The 19,190-nt window shown below is 39.3% G+C and overlaps 1 protein-coding gene across 2 annotated transcripts in view; it reads right to left on the bottom strand.

The window, feature by feature from the left end:
* The window catches only part of Elp1 (elongator acetyltransferase complex subunit 1), a 51,928-nt gene extending 32,818 nt beyond the window's left edge, over positions 1 to 19,110 (bottom strand). The window contains exons 1-10 of one of the 2 annotated variants that reach the window (XM_020175894.2): positions 18,973 to 19,110; positions 15,590 to 15,752; positions 14,195 to 14,347; positions 12,529 to 12,610; positions 12,098 to 12,178; positions 8,866 to 8,951; positions 4,438 to 4,534; positions 4,052 to 4,142; positions 2,956 to 3,079; positions 1,988 to 2,081 (exon numbers count right to left, since the gene is read on the bottom strand). In XM_020175894.2, the coding sequence (XP_020031483.2) occupies positions 1,988 to 2,081; positions 2,956 to 3,079; positions 4,052 to 4,142; positions 4,438 to 4,534; positions 8,866 to 8,951; positions 12,098 to 12,178; positions 12,529 to 12,610; positions 14,195 to 14,347; positions 15,590 to 15,739 (958 nt within the window). In that variant the 5' untranslated portion in view covers positions 15,740 to 15,752; positions 18,973 to 19,110. Of the gene's footprint in view, positions 1 to 1,987; positions 2,082 to 2,955; positions 3,080 to 4,051; positions 4,143 to 4,437; positions 4,535 to 8,865; positions 8,952 to 12,097; positions 12,179 to 12,528; positions 12,611 to 14,194; positions 14,348 to 15,589; positions 15,753 to 18,972 lie in introns of those variants that run through there. The other variant, XM_074051313.1, reaches the window with a different exon arrangement.
* Positions 19,111 to 19,190: the final 80 nt, after the last annotated feature.

Raw genomic sequence — 19,190 nt, 5'->3', positions numbered from 1 at the left:
AAGATGCTATTTTGGGGTTGGAGGTGTGGCTTAAGCAGTAGAGTCCTTGTTTGGTAAGCACAAAGACCTAAGTTTAAACCCCATTCCCACCAAAAATCTCCCCAAAAAAACACCTTATTTTCTTTCAGGTGCTTTGCATGTAATTATGTCCCAAGTTATTAACTATGATTCAGCTGCCCAAATAAGATTAGTGTGCATTCAATGATCCTTTCTAAACATGTATTAAAAGAGTAAGACCTACTCATGCCCTAACAAGTCCTTATAATAAATGACACATGTAGATTAAGATATTAAAGAATTTATTTCCTTAATACCATTGCTCACTAATTCTCAACTTAGTGACCACAGCTAATATAACCTAGCTTTCTAACAATGCTATTATGATGCTATATGTAGGCATGAGCTGGTAACTTAGACCACAGGCTCATGTTCCATGAGGACAGATACAATGGCTATTCTTGTGCAATATTTTTATCCTGAGTACATCACAGTATTATCTATTGCTATATCAGTTAATTGGTGGTTTTCAACAATGGATGCATGTTAAAAATCACTCAGAAATTTTGGTTGTTGTTTTCTTTAATTTTTATAAACCCCTGGGTTTGTAACACCATCAAAAATAATTAAATAAATACTGACGCATACTCCCTAGCCCAACATTCTGAATCCAACTCTTGAGATAAAACCTGGATACTACTATTTTTAATAAAGGAACAGCCAGGGTTGAGAATTACTGTGTTGAATGAATGAATGAATTTTTTAAATAACATTTCAGCTTAAAATGTTCTACTGATTAAGGGTTTTGAAAAATACTTAGAAAATAAGCAAAGACTTGTGAACAAATGCATTGCTGCGACAATGAGAAATTAAAAAACTAAATGTCTAATAGCAAGAGATTTGAGAAAAGACTAATCAACAAAAGAATATTATATAACAATTTAAAATAGTGCAGCTGTACATATGAAATGGAAATATGCTTGAGACATACTGTCAAAGCAAGTTATAAGACAGTATGCATCCTATCAATACTTTTAACAAAAATGAAACAGTTCACATAAAAAATTTAGAAAACAATCCCATCTCCTGAGGAGGCACAGATCTGCAGGACATAGTTGGAGGCAAGTTGGAGCAGAAAAGTTAGAGAAAGTCATCTCAACAAATAAGCCAGGCACGGTGGGGGCATGGCTGTGGTCCCTGCTGCATGGAAGGTGCATGTAGGAAGATCACAATCTGAGGTTAGCCTGGGGCAGAAACACCAGACCCTATCCAAAAAATAACAAAAAGCAAAAAAGGACTGAGAGCATAGCTCCAGTGGTAGAGCACCTGCCTACTGAGCAAAAGGCCCCCAGTAACACTGGTTACTAAGTGTCAGAGCTAAAGGATTATTTTCTCATCTTTACTTTGTAGTATTTTCCTATACTTTAATACTTAAACACATATGTACACATTTGAAAAGCTAAAAAAAAAAAAAAAGAAAGAAGAGCACTAGTGACTTGTGATGGTTAACTTTATGTGTCAGTGTGGCCAGGCTGTGGTGCCCTGGTCAAACACTTCTTGTTGCTGTGGTGGTATTTTGCAGATATGAATAACATTCACAACAAGCTGACTTCAAATAAAGCAGATTAGCCCCCATAACACGGGTAGTCTCATTCAATGAGTTGAAGACCTTAAAACGCAAAAACTGAGGTTTCCTAGAAAAAGGACTTGTGCCTCAAATCTGACACAGAAATCCTTTCCAGACTGCCAGCCAGCTCTAGGAATTTCAAACTTGCCATCCCTACAAGCATAATAAATCCATCAACATCTCTCCTGCCTCCCCCCAACCATACATCTCTTACTGGTTCCTTTTTTCTAGTGAATCCTGACTGATACATGAATGACCCAAACCTAACCCCTCCCCACCTGCATCTATCCATGTCAGCTCCTTTGGTTCCACTATGGGACTAAATTTTATGAAGTATAAGCCAAGATACAATAGTTGTCTAACCATAGGTTTTCAGTGTGGAATTTTCTTCCCTCTGAAGGTCTTCCAGCCAAACAGCAAGCACAGAGGAATCTGCATTCCAGAGCAAGTTATTTACCTAGTAAGGACAAAAGATGTCATTGACCGTTACTTGTGCAGTTGCTTTAAAATCTTCACAACAGATGAATTCCCTGCTCTCACAAACTGAGTAATACCACCCTACCTGAGCTAACTGCTAGCTGTAAATTATTAACCTACAGAGTTATTTAATGCATCTGTGAAATGTGTCATTCTATAGAGGATTTAAAAATAAATGCATTATGCTTAAAGATTTTAAAAAGATAAGAAATTTAACACAATGAAAGAGAATCTGACCATGAATTGAGTAGCAGTATTAAGATGAAGTGTAGGTGTAAAAAGAAATATGCTTCTACCTCAGCAGGAATTTAATGGTATACAAGCTTTGTAAAGCTTAACATTATAAGTGAAAAGTATCTTAATCTTGGCACTGTTATATATATTTGTAATCCCAGCTATCTGTGAAGCAGAGGCAGGAAGACCACAGGTTCAAGGCCAGCCCAGGAAAAAATATATAAACAGTCTCAAAAACAAAAAATTTTTGAAAAGGGCTTGGGGCTTACAAGTGGTAGAGCACTTGCCCAGTACGTGTGAGGTCCTCGGTTTAATCCCCACAAAAAAACCAAACAGATCACTGGAAAAATTATGATTTTGTCAAAATAAACAATAAAAACTAGCATTTCTATTTCTTTCCTGTTTTATCTAGGATAGGTAAGAAATGCTACTTCTTTTGTACAGAAATCACTTTAGAAAAACAATTTTTATTGTTTATAAGAAAAACAATCAGTCACAGATGCCACCATTTTTATTACTATCTACTCTGGAGCTTCTGTTTAGAACTCATATCAAACACAAATTTCTCAATAGCTGAGCACAGTCCTCTAAATTTGATGACAAATAACCTAGACACTTACCTTAACTTCATCTTTGAGGAAAGGAAGTGTAAAGTGTCCATGAAGAAGTCCATTTTTCTCAAAAAACACAACATCCTGTTGGTTGGGTTTATCTTGTGTAGAAGCAATCAAACTGCCTGAGGGTCTTAAAGAAATCCCAGTATTAGAACATCCAAAAGCCCATCTGGCAGGCTAAAGCACAAAAGGAAATTCAGACAAGAGACATCTCTCAAGTATTTTACCACAACATACAGAAGCACCTGTCCAGGAGAAAAAGTGTAGGCTCCATTTGTCTATAAAGTCTTACAGATTTAAACTGCACTTGAATGACATTTTTAAAAACCAGTAAATTTTCCAAACCATTCCAAATATAATATCCTAAAAGTCATAATTCTTCTTCAATTATTCCATGCTTCTGTATGTACTGAAAACATCCGAATCCCCTAGTCTTACTCATATTTATCTCCAGTTTTAATTCAAATACATCTCTCTTGCTCTATCACCCAATGCCACTCAAACATGGTAGAAAACAAATGTCTGAAGACACATGGTTTTGCATGTAACAGATGCTACTGAAACAGGTGGTATTTCTTCTATCTATAATCTATATGCTGCCAACATGACAGGGTACTGAGCCAAGGAGGTGGACGAAAGAAGGGAGCTCAGCAGTCCAGCCTGCAGTTTTCTGGACTACCAGATCCCCTGCTGTGGAAATCTGTACAGAGGAAGGACGCTGTTTTCCTAGTTTTCACAAAAGCACCATTTATTCCATTTGCAGATTAGAACTTCCCCTCTAAGTGCAATTTTGTTTTCTACAATGGCTTCACATAGGCCCAACTTATAACCATAACCTTTTAACACTCAGGAATGCAAAATATGTGGGACCTTAGAGTGTAGAGAAGTTCAGAATCCTAATTCAAAATGAATTCAGATTTCTGGGGAAACAAATGAGAGAAGGAGGGACAGAAGGGAGAAAGGGAAAAAGAAGCTAGATACAGGCTCACTACCAAATGAAGAAAACTAAATATCCTTCTATATTGAATGAGTACCACTACCACAACTCTGGTTCCAAGAAATTCTCTGAGCAAGGAGTCCCCAGGTTTCTTCTCCCACTCACTTCCAAGCCAGGGCAGGTCCCAGTCCTGCCACAGGCTCACTGGTTGACTGCAAAGCAAACTCTCGGTTCCATACTCTGACCTTCCGAGCCCCTGAACAGGAGGTGGAGGCAAACAAACAAATGCAATTAAAACATTATAACAAATGTCAAGTCATTACTTTTCAGATGTTTCTCCCACTTGTACCCATTGGGAAAGAGGCTAGACCAGATGGCAGTAAAGGACTCTGGTCCAAGTCTTAACTCATTTAACATCTAAAGCAGCACATGTTTTCCTTTTCTCTGTAATTAATACTCTACCCAAAGCAAAAGGAAGAAAACTTTTCTAAACTTAAATAAGGTAAAAAAAAAATTTTTTTTTTTGGTTTGACTGCAATTTATTTTCATACCTGTTTCTGGGCAAACAACACTCACAGCAAAAAACTGTCCATCCCCACGCCAGGTAACTTGTGGTCTATGGTCATCCCATGGCAAAGCAGACTCATGCTAAGGAGAGAAAGAAACACCAGTATTACTGTGGGACTGTGATGGTCTAGAACCAAACAAGCCTCAGTCATTAAATAGAACTCTTTTACACGAGGCTTAAGCTATCTAGAAAACCAACTGCAAAGGCTCACCAGGACCTTCTAGAAAGGTCTTAGACCCAAAAATCATCAAGAACAAAGAACTGAAAAAGAAAACAAAGCAAAAATATCATGGGCATTAAAATGAAAAAATATCCTTTGGGCATTAAACAAGCACTATAGATCCAAATATTAAATATAATGAAGCAGGGCATAATCGTGTATGCCTATAAACCCAGTTTTTAGGAGGTAGAAGCAAGAGGATCACGAATTCAAAACTAGCCTAGGCTACATAGTGAGTTGGAGGCCACCCTAGGCTACATAGTGAGCCTGTGTGTGAAAAAAACAATAAATAAATAAATAAAATGAACTAAAGAACCTACCAGGTAACTATAAAAGGAATAAATGCTCTAAATTTAACAGGGTAGAATTTTGTTTCATTATTGTTTAAGCTTCACAACAGAGCCCAGAAGAGTAATGAGCTGAGAGGTAGGTGAGTAGGGAAGAGTCAGAGGTGAAAAGGCAGGAGCAAATTAGGATGAAAACATTCTGTGATCTGTGGTAGAGGAGGAACAAAGGTTACCAGTACCCCTTGCATCTCAATCTGTAGACCTTGAAGACAGCAGCCAAGTCTACAAATAAGCACCTGAGCACCAATGCACCTTAGTGGCTGCTAGTCTTCATCTGCATAGCAGGGAATACACAGGGAGCCTATCAAGATTTATTCTTGGTGGAACTGCCCTATGTATAGATCACAAACTTCCTCTACTGAAGGGGTAAGGGCTAAAATGAGTTACATTGAATGCAGCTGGAAATAATAAAAGGATGGAAAACTGTAAACAGAAGCAGAGTATTATTGATTCATCGCTCCTAGAAGGGTTGCCCAGGAAATTTCTATATAAAATTATGCTCCCAACTGTTCAGGCCCAAACCTTGGCATAATCCTCAATTCCTCTCTCTCACACCCACATCTGATCTCTATCAGTAAATCCTATAGCTCTTCCTTCAAAATATGTTGAGAGTCAAGTCCCTCCTCACCATCCCTCTGTCATCTCCCTAGTCACACAGGGTTTATTGAGAGCTTGCCACATCTGCTCCTGTTCTCCTTTTTCCACTGAACACAGCAGCCAGAGCGAACTAATGAAAACATAAATCAGGTCCTGTCACCCTATGAACTCTTCAATGGTTCCCTTCAGCAACTGGAATAAAAACAATAGTGACACTGGGATACAAGCATGCCCACCATTGTCACATCTCTGGCTTCTTACACTCTTCTCCCCTTGCTTCCCCACAAAGGCCTTCAAGAAAAAAACGTGACTTTAGGGTCTTCAGCACTTCATTCTACCTGGAATGTTCTCCCAGACATTGACACAGCCTCAATTCCTTCAGGTCCACAATCAAACAGCACCTATTTGGTGTGGCCATCCCTCACAGGCACACCTCCTGTTATCTGCCACTCAGATCCTACTCCACTGTTCTCCATAGTAGTGTTCATTCCTTGCCATTTTATATATGATTTTAATGGCTATCCCCTCCAAAAGAATACCCTCTGTTGTGGGTAGGGGTTTTATTTACACAAGAAGAGCCTGAAACATGTAGGTACTCAATAAATTTCCTACTCGTAGGAAAATGATATACAATGCAACCTTCTAAATCAGTGTTACTGGGCTCCAGAAGAGTACAGGCAAGAGAAGCCAGACCATTCCCACAAATACTTGCTTCTAATCCACAAATTTTTCTTTTTGGCAGTAGAGGGTTCAAATTCAGGGCTTTATAGTTGCTAGGCAGGTACTCTACCACTTGAGCCAGGCCACCAGTCCTTTTTGCTTTAGTTACTTTTCAGGTAGGGTTTTTAACCAGGGCAGGTCTCAGACTGCAATCTTCCTACCTATACCCCCTAAGTACCTGGGATCACAGGTGTGTGCAACCACACCCAGCTTATTGATTGGGTGTGGTTCTTGCTAACTTTTTGCCCAGCCTGTCCTTGAGTCACCAACTTTAAAAACCAGATCTCTGCCTCTGGAGTAGCTGGGACAACAGGTATGAGCCACCATACCTGGTACTTAATCCACAAATTTTTTAATTTGTTTTCTGAAAGGTAACTGTGAACTTTTGAACTAAGACAAGGCCCTAGAGCCTTTAAAAAAATTCATGAACAAAAGCTAAAGTAGTCTACTGGAAAGTACATTATATATAAGAATGTATTTTAGTTCCCCCCCCATTACCTATATTATTTTATGTCATTAGTAAAACCTCTTTTTGGCAACATTAGACAATTCTTAATCTAGTGGGTACCAGGAGTAAAATGTCTTTTCTAGAGTTTAACAGAGTATGGAAAGTTGCCTTATTCTGAATACTATTTATATTTTCTTAAAGTACTATTTTTAACATCTTTATTGGAATATAATTTACACATCATAAAGTTTACCCATTTAAATTGTACAATTCAATGTTTTAAAATGTATTTTCATGATAACACTTTTAGCATCCACAAAAGAAAGCCCGGGCCCATCAACAGTCACTCTACCTGTGTCCCACAACTCCCCATTCTAGATAAGCCCTAATCTACTTTCTGCCTCTATAGATTTGCCTATCCTGGGCATGTTATACAAATACATTCATGTAACATGTGATTTGGTTCATTTATCTATGAGGTTTATCCATGTTGTAGCATATATCAATAAAGAACTATTTTTTAAACCTACTGACATATACATGGCTTTTGAAAGTTGTCATATTTTACTAGTTCTTCAGAGCAAAAAAGAATACACAAATGTACACAATCCAATTTACTTAGTCAAATTCCTTTCCTACTCCTGCTTCCTCCCCCCACCTTTTGTAAGTTCTTCAGTAAAATCACTTAAAAAACCAAGGCAACATCAAATCCAATTTTCCTGAACTGGATACAGCACTAGAAGTTTATCCTAAGGAAGCAAGGTCATGAGGGGAATACTTTACTTTTCTGCCCTTAATAGTGCTTTACTGATTCTAATGGATCATCTCAGTTTTCAGAATGCTAAAGTAGATTAACATGCACATTTTACTTAGAACATAGTTGTTTTGAAATAATGCCTGTGCTTTTTAAATCTCAAAAGTTATGTGTCTACCAAGATAAGAGCAGCAACTACCACCTGACTGCCTACTCTGCTGGTACTGTGGAAGGCATTTCACATGTATTATTGCCTCTAAACCTCACTAGGGAGACATCACTATGTTCACTTTATAGACAAGAGCACGGATGCTCAGAAATGTCAGAAAACTTGCCAACGTCACATGGCTACTGAATGTCATGATAAAGCAATGCAATCTACATGTCTCTAAGAAAGAGATATGCTTCCCTTGGCAGTGCCTGACCACCATGGCAGATTCTACTGGGTCATTTCATTTTACCTAATGGCAATATTTTTTAATCAGTATCTCTTAAAAATATATACAAATTAAGATACAAGAATTTAAAATTTTTAGTGTAATAGCAAACACTGAAACACTTCTCCAGGTGCCCCAACAGTGTGTGTGTGTTCATATGCTTTTGCCTTCTACATTAGAAGATTGAAAAACACTGTCTTGGGTCATCAATACACCTATATGTGATCTGTACAATTTTCTAATACAGAAAGTGGGAAAACAAAAAGTTTAATCCAACAGGAAAAATGAGAAACAGTATCTTTTAAAAATAGGTACATCTGGAGGAAAAGTATGAGAACATGCATGTGAATTACCAGCAGTGAATGCAGGACAGCAGCTCTCTCTGGAAAGAAAGTGAAAGGACTCCAAGAAGGGCTACACAGGTTATTCATTTCTGTCAGTGATGTTTTGCTTGGGTGATGAATATTGGTTATAATTATTCTCTATGCTGAAAAAAAACTACAAAGCAACTTGGCAAGAAAAAAGAAAACAGAATCTTTCTAGGGTGACTCATTTCTTTGAGGGCTCTAAACACCTACAGCTTTATAAAAGCATTAGAGATCTCTCCATTATTGGCCTAGAAATGACCACCTAGAGCTCCTGGTATGCGGCAGAACTTCCATTTGTTTTTGGCAGTATGGGGTTTGAACTCAGGATCTCACACTTGCTAGGCAGGTGCTCTACCACTTGAGCCACTCCACCAACCCTGTTTTTACGTTGGGTACTTTCGAGATAGGCTCTTGTGAATTATTTGCCTTGGCTGGCTTTGAACTGCCATCTTCCTGATCTCTGTCTCCTAAGTAGCACCTTCAACCAATTTAGGTTCTTTATCCATCAAACCAACCTTACCATTTGCATCTGAAAGGCTGCTTGCCTGCCTTCTGATCCATGGAACTGTGTCTCCTTCTTGCCCCATCCAACAGTGATAAACTTGCCTAAAAAAACAATTTGACCATGGCCTAAACAATGTATGCACATATGAATAAATGAATAAAAAAAAATTGAGGGCATGTAAGACAAGCAAAAAGTTAAAGGAAATCAAATAATAGCAGTCTCATTATTATTCTTCATGAAGTTAGTCACTGACAACTTACTGAGCTCTCTAAGACTTCTAAATAAATTAACCAGCAGTCAACAGTTAAAAACCTAGGTTCTATATTACATGCAGCAATGACCTGGAAGGGTTTGAAGTGCCTTTATTGCCATCTCATACATTCTACATTCCCTTGATGACACAAGTCAGAAATATCACCCACACCTTAAAATATGAATAAAATATGAAGAATTTCCATAATATGCTCATGGATAACAAAGTAAAACACTCAAGACAACATTAAGAATAAATTCTGCTTTGCATCTTTTTTTTTTTTTTTGTGGTACTAGGGTTTGAACTCAGGACCTCACACTTGCTAGGCAAATACTCTACCACTTCAACTACATCCCTGCCCTGATTTTCAACTTTAAATCAACCATGGTATACAACTTTTCTGCTGACGGTGGAGAAGACTATAGACTATCAAATGTGGCTCTTCATGTAGACTTAAAGAGACTGAGACTCCCTTGTGACAGAAGCAAAAATCACAACACAGGGCTTCTGCCTTGCAGACTGGGGTACTTTGTAAAAATAATGCTTCTCTTACACAAAACATAAAGTAAGAGTTGCCAAAAAATGTAGCCCTTCTGTTTCTAGAGGTAGGATCTGGCATCGACCTGTAAGAAGTAGACGGGTGTGAAAGTACCAGCCAGATCCAGGACCCAGTATTTCCTTCCTGCCATTGGTTCTAATGAAGTAGGGTGTTCATAATTTCTGTAAATTATCAGTGAGCACAACAGTTCCTCTCTGCTTTGCACAGCATGTTCCAGCACTGTAGTACCTAAAAGCACACCTTGCTGTGATATTCAAAGAGCAGTGCCTACCCTGTGCACACCCTTGGCTTCTATCTGCAAGTGATGGGGTCACAGCAGGGACCTGCGAACTGCAGCTTATGTTTGCTGTTATAAATACTCTTTTACTGAACACAGCTGTGCTTATTATTGTCTACAACTGCTTTCACATTATAATAGCAGAGTTGAGAGGTTGCAACAGACTGTAGAGCTTGCAAAGCTGAAAAAATTTACTATCTAGTCATTGACAAGACAAGTTTGGCAACCCCTGCGTTAGAGGAAAAATATTCATCACTCCAGAATGACAAGTAATAAAGAGATTTCTAAGACTAAGACCCTAACTTGGACTCCCCTTCCCTCAATTTACTGTTTAAGGCATATCGGAAAAGCCAGGCCTCGTGCATTTTCCTATTCCCAGGCATGCTGTATGCTGATTACTCTCTGTGTCTGTTCTGTAATCTGGATGCCCAGAGTTCCATCCTGAGCTCTAGACTCTTTCATCACTATATCTGCTCCCTGAGCAAATTCATTTTCTCCCAAGATAGGAAGGATTACACACCAATGGCTCCCAAACCCTTATATTTGCATATTCTACCTGACAATCATGTATAGTTCTTAAACAGAACTTACCACTTCCCCATCTATCTTCTCTCAGTTACTGGCATCTTTATTCCTATCACCCAAACTTCTAGCTGGAGTCTCACTAAACTTTTCGTTACCCCACATATCCAAAGCCTATTTATTTCAGTCTTTACACTGGTATTTCTCAAACTGGCTCATGGCAAGAGGGAAACCATGCACATATATTCCAGAAAAGCTTCTCAGCTAAATCCAAAAAATGTACTCTCAACTACATTGAGAATCAGAATTTTTCCTGAGGCAAGTCCCTCTTCCAGTCCCATACTTACCTCCTTATCTCTTATCTGATTTTCACAGCAACCTGATCACCCTACCTCTCTCTAATCTCTTCCCTCTCCACACACACAAACACAAAAGTGAATGCCAAGAGCCTCTCGGAACCCACCCCTAAATATCAGGGGGTGCTCCTTTCTCCCTTTCTACTTCTCCCTGCTTTGTCCTCCTTTACTAAGTAAAACTTTGCCAATCTTTAAAAAAAAAAAGTCATCAAGAGCAATCTTTATAATAAAAAACACTTTAACGGCTGATCACCTATGATTCAATTTAAATTCCCTACCACAGCATATAAACTCCATCAAAATCCATCCCATTTATTCATTCTACACTCATGTCCTGCCACCCCTGCATGCTAATCACTACCGGGCCAAATTTCCCCCACCCTCCACCCCTCATCTACCCAACATCAGTTCAACTGACACTCAGTTCAAGTCAGCTTCTTCTGGGATCCCTCACTTCCAGTTGTTCTTTCCCTTCCCTTGCTACTGAATTTATGGCCCTCTTTCAGGTAAAATACATTAAGTAGCCATTTCTGAATTATCCATAGCACCAACACACTACTGGATTCATAGTACCTACTCAAAAGTTATCCTGATATTAATTTTGAATGACTAAATAAGTAGCCATTTTCTAAATGATTTCTTAGAATTAATATGTCAGGAAGGCATGTAGTTAGACCTCAACAGAAGCTGAAATACCTTCTCCCCCAATTCCTCTTTTCAATCAGGCCAGCAACCCAGTGCCTTCACATTACCCAGAGTTTATCATATTCAATAAGCATCTCTTCTCCCTTCAATACTCCCAAGGCCTAAAAGCCCAAATAATTTAGGCTAGATCTAAGCAAAAAAACCAATCTGATTGTTCAAATGAAAATGCAGGCTTGGATCTAGTTGACAGAACAAAGTACAACCTTCTACCCCACCTCTCCTGTTGTTTTTTTCTCCCCAGAACTGTACTCCAGAAATGCTCCCCTTATTGTAGTTTGTACAGTTCCTTTCATTGCAACCCCAGCCTAACCTTTCCTACAGTTTGGGCAACAGCTACCTAGGAGATCTCAAGCAGATTTCTATTCTACTGACCAAGTCAATTCTCAGACCTGGAGAGGAATCAGATAAATGCCTTTTAAGATCTGGGATGGCCTGAAGGACTAGGCTATCACTTCACAAAGGAGGATTTAAACTTTATAGCTCTTTGAACCTATGACATGGCTATTGGTATATAAGAAAATGATCAAAACTGAGGAGGAACTTCAGGCCACAAAGTATCACAAAGCTGTACTCACTTTCGCCAAAATCATCCTGGTGAATTTGCTGCTCCATGATTGGTTCAAAGTCTCTTGTCATCATAATTAGGGTCTGTTGACCTTAGAGGAGCACGAACAAGAAGGATTTTGTTTTCATGTAACAAACACATGTTATGTAAGCAACTATGGCACTGTAAACTACAGAGCCAGAAAGGAGGCGTTATAGTCAGGACAGGACAGAACAGACAAAATGCATGTTTAAATTTTTTTTCCATTCCCAAAGTCTAAAAAATTTACATGAAACAACTTTTTATGACAACCCAAAGGAAAAACTTAAGCCAAAAGAAACATAATCACTTTACAATATAACACTGCTACCACTGCTCAAAAAAATTTTTGAAAGTTGAGCACCCTGTAAAATATTAGGAGTAAAGTTTTATTAATCAGTTACGAATGAATAACAAGCTTACCTGTAGCAAGAAGCACCAGTTCTTGGTCAGGACTCCAGCTCATGACAGAGATACCACTGGCCACACTCCCAACACATTCCAGCTGCGGCAGAGAAAATCAAAAAAGGAAATTCAGAACATCAATATCTTGATAAAGATTTAGTATGGCCTCAATTAAAACAACCAAAAACAAGCATATGAAGGTGAATTTATCAAACAAACATATCTTCAGTAACAGGTATCAAGAGATTACATATGATATCAAGCACAGGGATTGGAATGGATATGCCTTTCTTCACAATGCCATCTTATGAGGGCAATAAAATGACTACAGCAGGATTAGGAAGTAAAGTGGTTCTCAGAGCAGGGAATGACAAACAGCTTGGAAGAGTCCAGGACAATGTCTATGAAAGTGTCTCAAAGATGACAAAAGGACCAAGAGAAAGAAAGATAAGAAGGAAAACACAGTGTTGAGGCAAAAAGGAGCAGTTAAAAATCAGCTATAAAGACAGCCTAAGGCACACACATACCCAGGAACAATGGGGGATGAAGCTAAAAGGGAATGTGAGGAACAGAGAGCAAAAGGGTCTTTAAACTCTGTGGTTCAGACAGTTGAGAAGCCACAAAGGGGCAGGATCAGCATCATTAAACATAGATAAATAGAATGAAGCTCAGTAATCAGGAAAAAGAATTCTACAAATGTTTTGAAAGTAAATGCTTATCTTTTAAATATGAGAAATACTAATGAAGTTTAATGTGATAGCTTTTTATTTCTCAGCATGAACTGAGAGCAAGGTTTACTAATGCGTTAAATGGGTTGGTTAAAAGTGAAGGTGCCACATTTACCCTGCTAGGGTTCACACTCCATCTGGTAACTGTGTGCCCTTGGCCTAGTTAGTTAGACTGTGTGTGCCTCAATTTCCTCTTCTTAAGAATGGGAAGTAACAATCTACCTCAGAAGGTAGACGAGTAAATAAAATTCTGCATGCCACATTGTAAGCATTTAATAAATGTAAGCTGCAATTGTTATCCTACTGTTAATGATAGTATAACTCCTGTGACTCAATTAATGTTCAAAGGATCACAATTAATGGTATCATCAAAGATGTTTCAAAGGATTAGGCAATTTTAATCTAAAGTCTTATAGCTAATAAGGTGAGGGCTGAAATTCAGAAACTCCAACCCTATGCTATAGTAGAAAAAGAAGCAACTAGTTGAAATCTATGTTCCTGGTACTCTCAAAATATGCTTGTAGTGACAGTATATTACTTTCATGCTTGTAGTTCAAGGACTCTCAAGTTAGCCAGTCAGCATTCGTAATAGAAAATACAAGCCATACAAACATTTCAAAGACTGCCTAAAGTGAAAAAGATCACAACTCAGGATGGAATTTTGAATGGAACCTACACCACACAAGAATGGTCAGTGTTCATTTATTTATATTTTAAGTTCGAATTTAGAATGTCCTATCATTTTGATTAATAGATGTAGTAGATAAACATGAGTTTTCAAAACATCCTGAAATATAGGTAAAGCCATGCCAATAATTTTTAATAAACAAATTTGCAATGCAAAGACTAATTTGCAAAAGCTTAGATTTTATGGCTATGAATTTGAAAATCTCAACAACAAACAAGTGACTTGGCTGAGGATACTTGAGACTCCCTCCTCACTGGACTCTTCTTACCTGATGTGTGCTGAGATTGCAAAGTACAACGTCTCCAGAGGCTGTGGCCACACACACAGACTCCTGGTCCAGCAAATCCTGAATACCAACAATGCAGCCACTTCCATCCTCTGGAAGAAAGCCTTCTGCCACCAAAGGAATTTCATTTTTCACCTTTCACCAATGCAAACACATAAGGAAATTAACACAATCTACTTTTAAGAACAATCACATATACAGAAATAAAATATTTTCTAATATTTCTTTCGTAACATAAAAACTTTTACCATGTTTTTTGAGAAATACTACAACTCGATTATATTTAGCAACAACTACAAAATGGCTAATATGACTCTTGCTAAATAAGCAAATCCAAACAGAACAAAAAGTGTGTCTTTTTAAAAAATGTCCAATAAAAAATGGCTGGACATAGTGACTCACACCTACAATACTAGCTACTCAGGAGGCAGATATCAGAAAGACCTGGGTTCAAGGATGGCTGAAGTAAAAAGACCACATCTTAACTAATAGTTGGGCATGACAGAGGGCATGGGAAGTGTGAAAAGGAGGATCACAGTCCAGGCCAGCCCAGACAAAAATTCAAGACCCTATTTCAAAAATAAGTAAAAAGCAAAAGGTGATGGGGGTATGGCTCATGTGCCAGAGTACTTGCATAGCAAGCAGGAGGCCCTAAATTCAACTACCAGTACCACCAAAAACAAGCTAATGACTGTTTTTTTTTGAGGTGCTGGGGATTAAACTCAGGATCTCTCAGGTGCTTAGCATACACTCCATTCCTGTGAGCTATATCCCTAGTCCCATGATCATAGTTTTCTAGAATTTCTACAATATGGGGAAATGGCAATCTAATATAATCACCTAAAATAGATTAGTAGCAACATATAATAAGAGGAAATATAAAAATTGACTCATACTACCTAAAAAATATATATGGTCAGATCTAGCATTAAAGACTGGGATTTACCAAGTATGGATTGGGAGTCTAAACATATTTTTAAAAAGTTACATGGGTAGGGGCTGGGAATGTAGCTCAGTGGTATAGCACTTGCTTAGCATACACAAGGGCCTATGTTCGACCCCTAGCACCATGGGCAATTTTCATGTGTATTCCTAGTTGAGAACCACTGTTTAAATAGTTTGCACATACAGAAAGGGTAAAATCGAGGGTACTCACAAAAAATGTAAGGTCACTGCTTTGCCAATTTATCTTAAAATAACACCAAAGATAGGTTACCATTTAAGCTTTAGCTACTAAACCCTCTGTATAAAGAAGAGGTCAATTTAAGAAGACATAAATTAACTAAGACATAAACGAAGTCTATCTGGGAGAAGGAGGTTTGGAAGGAAACAAGTGAAGGGTCATGCCAAGTGCTCATATCTCCATCAGTAACTTACTTCTCTTGTGAGCGGATCTGCTTCAATCAGTCCCTGTTCCGAGCCAATGAGCACTGTACCCTGCTCAGCTCGGAGACAGAAGCACTGAGGTTTCCCTGGTGCTTGAATGTCCCTGAACTCCAGGGTGCGAAGCAACTTTAGATTTCGCATGATGAAGCAACACCTGGAAAAAAATACAAATTTCTCTTGAGCAAGTATTAATGCCTAAAAGAGAAAGAAACAGCTTAAAGTGATAAATGATTACACTCACCTCAAGTATAATAATTCAGATGGTAGAGAAGTGGTAGTTAGAATAACCCAGGGGGACCTACTTTTCAGAACACATACCCCTATACAGATGTGTGGCAGCAACCTAGTTGTATAGCTATGGTCTACAAACTGAGGGTTCTACTTTATGTTCTCACTCTATAGAAAAGGAAAATTCTCAGCTTCAGAGTTTCTTCAAAAAATATTTGACAAGAGTTATTCCTTAGAATAACTGAAAAGAACAAAATGAATGGAAAAACATTCTATTTTTCCATATTAGATATCTTTATAGTCTGAACGATTTAAAAACTCCTAAGGAAAAACAAAAGACTACCCCATTGATTAGAACCATATAAAAAAATCAGTATGTATATACCAGCAGTAGAAAGGAATCTGGAAAATATATCTTTAATATCTACCAGGAATATTTATTAATAAATTGGATTCATACACTCAAAATAAATTGTTAATAAAAAAACTGAAAAAAAGTATTTACTGTTCCCAGGGGGAAGATCCAGTAAAATGATACCTTGCTTCAAAAGGATGACGAACATTTTGACGAGCATAAAGATCTGATATAACTACTTCAAATTAGCAGCTTCTACCATACAACAGAACATACGGAAAGAACGCTAAATAAGTTATTTACTTTGGTCTGTCAAATCAGATTTGCTTTAATGAACAATATTACCTAAGGAAAACAAAAGCCATCAAATACCCTGGGTATTTAAATATATCCCTTAAAGGTTTATGATCAAATTCTCTAACTTCGGGTGGCAATTATACAGGTCACACTGGTCTCACTGTCACTTTAACCCACAGAGATTTCTCAATCTTGCATTTCTTACGTAGGGCATGAAAATAATAAAAATGAGTCCAGTACAAAGCAGATAATGTCAAGTATAACAGAAACGATGCAACATATAATGTGGGTTAAGAGGAGGCAAAATCATGTGTGGTAAGAGTGAGAAAGAGAATCAAGGCAAAGAATTGTTTTATTCAGTTTTGGTGACATTGTATTTAAGAACATGTGGAAATTATTTGAACCAATACCATGTGGATTTTTACTTGGGAGGCAAAGGCAGGAGGATAAGCTTAAGAAACACAGGAAGACTCTGATTTTTTATTTTATTTTGCTGTGGTTTTTTTGTTTTGTCTTGTTTTTTGTTTTTTTGTTTTTTTGTTTTTGGCACTGGGGATTGAACCTAGGGCCTCTCAATTGCTAGGCAAGTGCATTATCACTTGAGCCACTCCCCAGCACTGCCATGTGGGTTTTTAATTAAAATATTTTCCATTTATAGAACTAGGGTTTTCAAATCGTGTAAATACTACATGTCTTTCATCTTTAAAAGTGACCAAGACATGTAATTGAAAGTACAGGGAGAGTTGAGAATAGAGAATGCCTGGCAAGAGTAAGCAAGGGATAGGACCGCAACAAATGAGGACAGGGAGCAGAGAGGCAGCTGTGTAGCTACTAACGGTTTTCACACTGGTTTATCTAATGATTATGCTGTTGTCTCTTAAAGGTTCCACCTCTGTCGCCTGGGGATTAAGTTCCCAACACATGAACTTTGGGGTACACTTCCAAACCACAGAATATACTGTTACTCTTGCCATGATCAAATCCCATTGTCTCCTATATCCCTTCCTGTGAACTTGGATTCTAGTCACCAACAATCTGTGCAGCCCCGGAGTCCATGGAATCTAGGCTAAGAATGTTGGAGGGTACAGGAAAGAGGACTCACTTTTTCCCATTACCTTGCTGTTTCTGTGATTGTCACCCAGCAATGGGCCTTGCAGGGGCCCTTGGTTCCAGTCTCCAGTGCTCCCAGGCCCAGCCTCAACATTCCATCCCCAGAGACAGAAGTATGACTCTCATCCTGAGTTCCTGAGTATCAACAGCTATTTAACTAATTCTTCATATTAAATTCTGATGAAATGTTGTTTACCTTCTACTTTTCTGACTGGAACCTGACTGACAAACACAACAAACAAACTGAATTTTCTAATCACTGAGTTCACAGCCAGCCAAAGTGAGCTCATGAATCGCTCTCCTTCCTCAATCACTAGAGCATGAAAACTAACTTCTATGACCTTTCATACCCATCATCCTACTCCCTTAACTTCTCAGAGGAAGCATGTCCCCACTTCTTTCAAGGTTAAGAAAAGAATATACTCCAAACTCCTCCAGAATCTCGGCCTGTTAACATTCTTTCCTTGACATCTGCAATCTCCAACTCTCCTGTCTCCACTGATCCAATTTGTCTCAGTCCTTAAATGTGCTAAAGATCCCTCAACAGCACTGGCCAACCCTGAATCATCTCCTAATTCCCTGCATTTTCTTCCCTTGCCCTTCATTCATCCACCTCTGGGCTACTCACCATGCCCACGACAACAAGAATAGGGCAGATCGCTGTAAGAGCATAAGATAAACCTATTAAGTCTAACTAACTGAACTAGTCCAAACTGAACACAACCCGCATTGTCAACCTCCTGCTGTTATTACAAGCACATCAGATGCAACCTGAAAAACGACAAGCTTGCTACTCCTGCACCAAAAGACAGATCGCCATATTTTGGGACTTAGCATTTTTACTCTCTCTGTTCCCAAGTCGAATCCTGTACGATACCTAATCCTACTCTCCAGTTTGAGACCTATGGTAAAACTTACTAAGTGCTAGGATCCGAAGAAAAAATATCATACAATCACTCCACAGCTTAGCGGGGGAGAAAGCCACATAATACAGCACAATGGGTGCAGGGGCCCAGGAGACACTACCTCCGCAGCAAGAGCACCCCACCCTCTAAGAACCATCGGCTTCCATCGTGAACGAATTGATCTGCTTTCCCTAGTCTTATCTGCCCCCTGCAAGGAATCCCGAAGCTGGATTACGGGAGCTGGAGGAGCGCAGGTCATCCCGGCTGCTGCGCCCGCAGGGCCCCCGGAAGGCCGGGGGGAGCGGGTGCAAGTCTGCAGAGAGAACTTAGGGCCCGGAGGAAGAGGAGGGCCACGCCGCACTCCACCTCCCGGCCCGCGGCCGGCACAGCAGCGTCGGGGTCTCCCGCACCAGGGCATCCCCGGGAGCACAGAGCAGGGTCCCAGGCCCCTTCTCCGGGCGCGTCCCTTGACAGCTCACCTGCGCCGCGCCGAGGGCCCCCAGACAGCGGCGCTCCAGCCCTCGCCTCTCCCGCCACGCGCGCTCGGCTCCCGGAGCCCGCGCCGGAAGGCACACTAGCCTCTCTGTCCGCGGAGCCCGAGCTCTCCCGTGCGCACCGGGACGCTCTGCCTCAGGGTACTGAAGCTGGAACTACGCAGAGAAATTGTGCGGAGAGAGCAGCACGAGCGATGCCGTAT

The sequence above is a fragment of the Castor canadensis genome, chromosome 13, assembly GCF_047511655.1.
Source record: "Castor canadensis chromosome 13, mCasCan1.hap1v2, whole genome shotgun sequence".
In the NCBI taxonomy this organism is placed as follows: domain Eukaryota; kingdom Metazoa; phylum Chordata; class Mammalia; order Rodentia; family Castoridae; genus Castor; species Castor canadensis.
This window is presented reverse-complemented; position numbering and strand designations above follow the sequence as displayed.